This window comes from Equus quagga, chromosome 17 (assembly GCF_021613505.1).
Source record: "Equus quagga isolate Etosha38 chromosome 17, UCLA_HA_Equagga_1.0, whole genome shotgun sequence".
NCBI lineage: Eukaryota > Metazoa > Chordata > Mammalia > Perissodactyla > Equidae > Equus > Equus quagga.
In genome coordinates this window covers 40,600,704-40,607,919 of record NC_060283.1, presented here as the reverse complement: position 1 = coordinate 40,607,919, position 7,216 = coordinate 40,600,704, and the positions used below count along the sequence as shown (strand labels likewise).

Sequence of the window (7,216 nt, the reverse complement as noted above, 5' to 3'; positions counted from 1 at the left end):
AGGCGATGACTTAGAAGTCTAGTCCAAAGTAAAGGTTGGTCAAGAGGTCAGAGCAGCCCCTTAGCGTTGGAGTGTTGTTATTAACACCTCCACACAATGGGGAGGAAGTGGTAGCAATAGCCTGCTGTGAGTTCTCCATTCCTTGGGCAGGTTTATACCCAGGTGTCAATGTTAAAGTCAACTTCAACTTCATAACTTAAGCCGGAGCTCAGTACTTCTCAGCTCTGCCAACCCCGGCAGAGGAGGGAGCTCAGCATGGACAGGCTGAAAAGAAGGGGAAGCTCTGTTGACTCTGTGTGCTGTCATTGGGGTCCACACCTGCTGGGACTGTTATTGCCACCATTTTGCAGATGAGGCATGGAGAGTTGTTCGATCATTGGATTGCACGCTGAGAACAGGGCTCTGCTTTGTTCACCGAGTGTCATCCGTGCCTAGCAGAGACCTGGCAGACAGTAGGCAATCAGTAAGGACTTACTGAATGAGTGAAGTACCACTACCTCCTTCTCTCTTATTAACCGCATGTTGGGCCATTCTTCCTACAGCTCATCGCCAGCTTTTTTTTCATTTTCACTTGATTGGATAATATAGTCTCAATAATATTTAACATACTGGCTCTTCGCTCGAAAGAGTCAGTTATTACTGCTTTTCAGTTAATTTCTTTGCAGGGCAAATAGAACGATATAGAGTTTAGCAAAAGAGAATCAGTGTTTTAGAAGATAGAAACATTTTCTTAACTATGAAAAAAGGGGTTCGTTGATGAGTTTTTTAATAGAAATATGAATTAGCCAATGTCACTAATTTTAAAATATTTTTCTTTTGTCTATATATTATGCTAATATTTTAGTATGGCCATTTCCTTATTTGACTCAAGATCTTGGCTTCTTGGTCTCCTTAATGTGTTAGATGAGTAATTTAGATGACAGTTCAAACTTATTTTCTGAGCTCCTTGCTATTTAAACCAATAACAGGAATAGGTAATTCCTTTAATTAAAAAAAAATCAAAGGTTTAAAAATATAAAAACATACATGGTCGTGAGCCATTTAAAAGCAGGGTTTGCTGTTTCCAAGGCGGGGATCTATGTGGTCTGTAAACACTGCAGAGGGAAGCAGTGGAGAGCAGGGCCATCGGCCAGGGCTGGTGGATTAAATCAGTCAAGGATTCTGGAGTGCCCGCTTTTGGAAGTCAGTCTTCACTCGTTCACTCAGTGAGTGTTGGATGATGCCTCTGTGTGTCCAGGCACTGTCCTAGGTGCTGGGGCCACGAGGGTGATATATCTCTGGCCCTTATGGAGTTCAATGTCTGCTAAAGGAGAATGGCACAGAAATAATTTCAAAATAATCACAGTTCAATATGTTGAGCATGGATAACGACTGTTCGAGGGCTGTGGTGACATAGAGTGGACCGAGAACCACTGGCTGCCCCTTCAGAAAGGCCTCCACCAAGGGCTGAGATGTCCTCTCTTCTTATCCACTTATTCTGTTTTTGAACTGATTCCAAACATTATACCATTTTACCTATAAATAATTCAATATATATCTCTAACAGGGAAGGGCTTTAAAAAACAAAACATAACCACAATGCCAAATACAATTATCGCTAATTCCTTAGTGTCATATAATATCAGTGCAGTCCATATTCAGATTTCCCTTATTTTCTCAAAATACCTTTTTACAGTTGGTTTGAGTCGTCTAAACGAGCGCCACATGCAGCACTTGGTTATTTGTTTCTCAAGTCAATTTTAATACATGTTTAATACAGTATTTCCTGTAGCGGCAAAAAATAACAACAACCACAGTCAACGGGACAGTGCGACTGTCTGTAAAGTAGGCAACGATTTGGCCTAGAGACAGGCAGAGAGGGGAGTGGGGTGGGAGGGGGACCGGTAATTTTTCTATAAACACCTCTATAGTGTTTGACTTGGTACTGAGTGCCTTTGTCATTTTTGTACCCAAAGAGAAAATCTTTTTTTTTTAAAGATTTTATTTTTTTCCTTTTTCTCCCAAAGCCCTCCCCCCCAGTACATAGTTGTATATTCTTCGTTGTGGGTCCTTCTAGTTGTGGCATGTGGGACGCTGCCTCAGCGTGGTTTGATGAGCAGTGCCATGACCGCACCCAGGATTTGAACCAACGAAACACTGGGCCGCCTGCAGCGGAGGGCACGAACTTAACCACTCGGCCATGGGGCCAGCCCCCAAAGAGAAAATCTTAATACAGAAAGAACAGGATAATAAAATGATTTTCATAGCTTTTGTTCTTTATGGTGTCCTTGACTGGGCAGCTTTGAGTAACTGGGAACTTGGCCGGGGAGAACCCACCCGTCTTTTTATAGTGTAGTCCTTGGAGTGGAGCAGCTACAAAGCAAGGGTGGGTGGCCTGGGAAATGCAGCCGTGGTGTACTGTTTAACTCTGGCTTGGGCTAATTTTTAAATCGTATATGATTATGGTTGGAGAATCCTGGTGAATCAAAAACTTTGCAAATCTGTTGATTCTGTGTTATAGTGATTTAGGATTAATGCATTGCCATCAATGTTTAACACCATCTGTTTTCTTCTGTCCTCCTCCCTCTCAGGCTTCAACCATGTTAAGAGCCTCCTTGGCACCCGCGTAAGTAATTGCCCTTAGGAATTGTCATTAAGGAGAATAAGTGGGGGTAAAACTGGAATTCACAATAGCTATAATAAATGCTCGTCTTAACAGCCTGGCTTAGAGAATGCGTTTGATTACCTGGGGCTGTGTAGATATCAAAGGAAAGACCAGTAATTATAAGTAATATTGTTAAACTGGAAGTATCTTTTAATATTAATTCTATTTATGTTGGTGAGGTAGCATCAAATGAAAAAAATAGTTGAACTGTCCCTATGATATTCCATAGGAACCAATTTAATCTACTGTCATAGGGCAGTCAACAGAGCGTTGCAGTGTCTAAATTTATGTTCTCTCCTGGTTCACACTGTGACCAGGGCCACAGGATAGCTTTGTGCATACCTGAGCGTTCCTATCCACATCAATTAGGTTGTCACCCATGGGGTGTCTGCTGCACGAGAACTTCATCAGGCGTGTGTGTTGCAGTAACGAGGAAGTGGGGAACCTTTGGCATGGACCTGAGGACTAGGGTGGGTTCTGGTGACCCTGTGAGCCTGCTTTTTTGGGGGATATGGGGGGTTACTGAGAGATTACTCAGACATGTGGGGTAGGCACAGCGTCCTCTTCCTTCAGTGCCGCCTGAGTCTGACGTTGACCCTGCACTTCATTCTCTTCGGCTGGAGGCTGTATAATGTAGTGCTTACGAGCTCAGACTGCTGGAGTTACAATCCCACGTCTGCCACCAGCTCTGTGACCTTGGGCCACGTATGTGACTCCTGTGTGCCTCAGTTTCCTCAAAATGAGAATAATAATGAAATCTATTATAGGATTGTTGTGAGGATAAAAATGAGTTAATATATATAAACACTTTGTACAGTGCCAGGGACTTAATAAGCATTCTTCCTCCATGAGGACACCTCCAAGCACACCTCCATGAGGGTGTCTGCTCATGCTGTTCCAGTGCTGAAGAGCAAGACCACCTGCAGAAAGTAAAGGGGGGTAGTTGGTGGAGGGGTTAAGAGGACAGAGGGGAGGGTATGGCACAGTCTTCTTGGACAGTGGGAGAGTGGCTGGACTGCAGAAATGTGGGGTTGCTGAGAAACTTAGTTGGTAATTAATTTATTTGGCAATATTGCCATTGCTAGCAAGTAGTTATGGCCCAAATATGACAGTTTTTCTTCCCTCCAATAGAAGCACCCCAGCTATAGAACATTATCAAACTTGGCTTTACAATTGGAACTTTTTTTGTCTAAAATAAGAGCCTGTTTAAATTTTAAAGTAAAAAGCATTTTTATCTTGAAATAATTTCAGAGTTGCAAAAACAGTACAAAGGATTCCCATATACCCTTCACTCAGATTGCCTAGTGTTAATATTTTACACAAGCCCAGTACAGTTATCAAAATCAGAAAGTTACCTTGTTCCCATTTGACCAGTTGTTCCGTTGTGTCCTTTCTCTGGTCCAGGATTCAGTCCAGAATCACACATTGAGTTAGTTGTCATGTCATCGTTTCCTTTAATTTGAAGTTGTTGTTCAGTCTTTGCCTTTAATGACCTTGACACTTTTGAAGAATACTGACCAGTTATTTAGAATTGGAATTTTAGAAGGATCTGTATTAATTATGAAACTCACAATGGTATCTGCCTCACGGAAAAAAAGTGTCAAAATAGTCAGTATGCCACATATATGGGTTTATTGTTTGATGTATAAAAGAGAAGACTCTCTTTCCCAGGAGGGTTTATTGAGATCTCTTTTGTTGCCCTCTTTTCTGGCCTTTTCTTCTGGGTGCTATAAAAGGATCTCACTTTGTCTTTAAAAACTAATATCAAAAAAACAGCATAAAATTTTTCCTTATTATGTAATACATGCTCATTATCGAACATTTGAATGCTATCGAAACATAAGAAAAAGAAAATTTTAAAGTACCCCAAATTCTAACCCTCAACGGTATTATCTCAGTTTCTCTTCCACCCTTAAAAATAAACAAGACCCTACATCTTTAGTCTTTTCACCCAACTCTTCTTGAATCTGCATTTAACATTGTGCTGGGAGTAATAATGCTACCGGTGTAATATTAGAAGAATCATATTTTAGTTTCTGTTTTTTAGTTTTTTAATTTTGAAATAGTGATAGAGTCACAGGAAGTTGAATAGGAAGACACTTGTTTTAGTGACAGGGAATCTGAGGTGGCTCCTTTTGTTTCTGGCCAACCAAAGGCAGGTGTTGGGTCTTTCTGCGCTGTGTAGATCTCTGACAGAAGTCTCATAATTGAAACCTGGCTTCCCCGAGGTCTTTGACCTGGAGTCCTCTTGAGGAGGGTTTGCAAATTGTCCCTCTTACCACCTGTCTCACAGGTGTGTCCCCCATGCCACTTCCTGACCACGCCCTTCTGCCTCCCTGGATGGTCAGCTGTGCACGTACTCTTCACAGTTGTTTCCTGGCCTCTGGTCTGTCCTTCACATTCCCCCTTTCTGGTCCCTCAGACTTGAGAGGACCAGTGTCTTCAGGTTTTTAGGGAGCACTCTTGGGACCTGCCGATGCTGATAGTCTTTGGCTTTGTCAGGATTCTAAATAGAACTTGGGCAGCCTTCCAAGGAGGCATCCCCCTTTCATTCATGCCTGCATTCCTCCCCATCATATGGAGCCCCAGCCTAAGGTGAATGCACTAGTTTCTAAACCGTTTAGGCAGAGGCTCCTCATTTTAGGAAAAGTGTTATTCAAAGCCATAGTACGTACAACAGAAAAGGCAGAGCTGAGCTACGTGAAGCTGGGGTGGGGAGCCTGGGACCCAGCCCCCTCTGTGGAAGCCTGGAGTTAATTCCAGCAGCACGGAGAAAACAAGTGGGCCACTGCTGGTCCGTTCCATCAGAGCAGCTCTAGATTGGACGTCATGATGCTCCGGAGGTATAATGAACATGCCCTTTTGCCCTCTTCTTTCTCTTTGAACTTGTGTTGCTGAGTAGGAAATTGAAGGATGTCCCATTACTGCCCTCCTTGGATTATGAAAAACTGAAGAAGGATTTGACTTTGGGGAGTGACCGCTTGAAAGCCTTCTTGTTGCAGGCTCTGCGCTGGGTACGTACCTTTCCCTTGAAGTTGAAAAAAAAAAAGACCATGCCTGTTTTCTTGGCTGGCCGCCTTCTTGTATCTTGTAATACATCTACTAAAAATCTTTCTTCCTGCTGCCTGCTGACACCAAGAGCCTACAGTAGAAGCAGCTTCTGAACATAGCTTTGGCCTCTTTTTTAAAACCCCTGTATTGATATCACGGTTGCCGTTGCCTTCACTTGATAATTTGCTGTGTGCAGTTTCAAGGCCCAGGAAATAGCCCATGTCGTCTAGCCTTTCCTGGTCATGAGCCACACTCACAGCTGGTGGGGTCGACGGGTTAGAGCACAGAGTCATGCTCACAGAGAGCCCTGTATTCAGGTGGTACCATGCAGGCGCAGGAACAGACGTCCAGGGTGAAAACTTATTAACGAGTCTTTAAGGGAAATAAAGCCTGGTCTAAATTGTTACTTTTCTCCCCAGTCTTCAGATTGATCACAATTCAGTGGTTCTCAAACTTTTTGGTCTCAGACCCCTTTACACTCTCAAAAATTAGAGGAGCCCAAAGAGCTTTTGTTTATGTGACTTTTATGTACCAACATTTACAGTACTGGAAATTAAAACTTGAAATATGTTTTTCAACATGAGGAAACATGAAATATGTGTTTATTAATTCATTTAAGATGAACAATAGTAAACCCAGTACATAACATAAATAACATATTTTTAATAAAAAATAACTATTTTCCAAACCAAAAGAAATTAGTGAGAAGGGTGGTATTGTTTTACATTTTTGCAAGTTTCTTTAATGTCTGGCTTAGTGGAAGACAGGTGGATTCTCATATATCTGCTTCTGCATTCGATTTGTCACAGTGACATACTTCATAGAACCTCTGAGAGGTTGACCATAAAAAAGACAAATCATATCTTAGTATTATTATGAAAACAATTGTGACCTTGTAGACCCTCTGAAAGGGTTTTGGGGGCCCTTCAGGTTTCCCAGACTATACCTTGAGAACTGCTGGCCTAAGCCAACACTGGTTGGCTCTCTGCCTGAACAATCCATTCTAACTCACCCTCTAATAGTGTCAAACCCCTTCATGAATCCCCGAATTTCAGGGTATCTTGGCATCAAAATGCCTTTCTCTATCTTTGGATAGGAAAAGGTCTCCTCACTTGCGCTTCTGATGGTTGGTAGTGCTTCCTGGAATATGGTCTTGAGGAGTACTCTGAGGACGCGTCCAGGATCAGCAGAAAGAGTCCTGTGGTCAGTCAGTGACGTCTGCTCTGGTTTTGTTTGTGTCAGTTGACTAGAGTGGGTGGGGCAGCATGAGAAATCTCCAGTGGCCATTCCTGCCCTTGACATTAGCCTCTCTCTGCTCAAGTTACCAAAGCCTTCTTTTCTTGGGCTCTTAGTCTGTCCAGCTGGCACTTCCTATCAGGCCATGCTGCCGAGTCTCGTGGGGAAACAGGGTATTCCTTTGCTGAGTGAGTGGCACTGTCACAGAATAACCAGGAAAAATAAACATATTTCTTATCACTTTGTCTGTGACCCCGCCAGCACCCCCGCTCCAGCCCCTCACCC

General features: G+C 42.8%; 1 protein-coding gene across 16 annotated transcripts in view; it reads left to right on the top strand.

The window, feature by feature from the left end:
- The window catches only part of ARMC9 (armadillo repeat containing 9), a 160,150-nt gene that overhangs the window by 41,768 nt on the left and 111,166 nt on the right, over nucleotides 1-7,216 (top strand). For all 16 annotated transcript variants that reach the window (XM_046644073.1, XM_046644071.1, XM_046644077.1 and 13 more), the window contains 2 exons: nucleotides 2,571-2,605; nucleotides 5,547-5,658. In XM_046644073.1, the coding sequence (XP_046500029.1) occupies nucleotides 2,571-2,605; nucleotides 5,547-5,658 (147 nt within the window). The remainder of the gene's footprint in view (nucleotides 1-2,570; nucleotides 2,606-5,546; nucleotides 5,659-7,216) is intronic.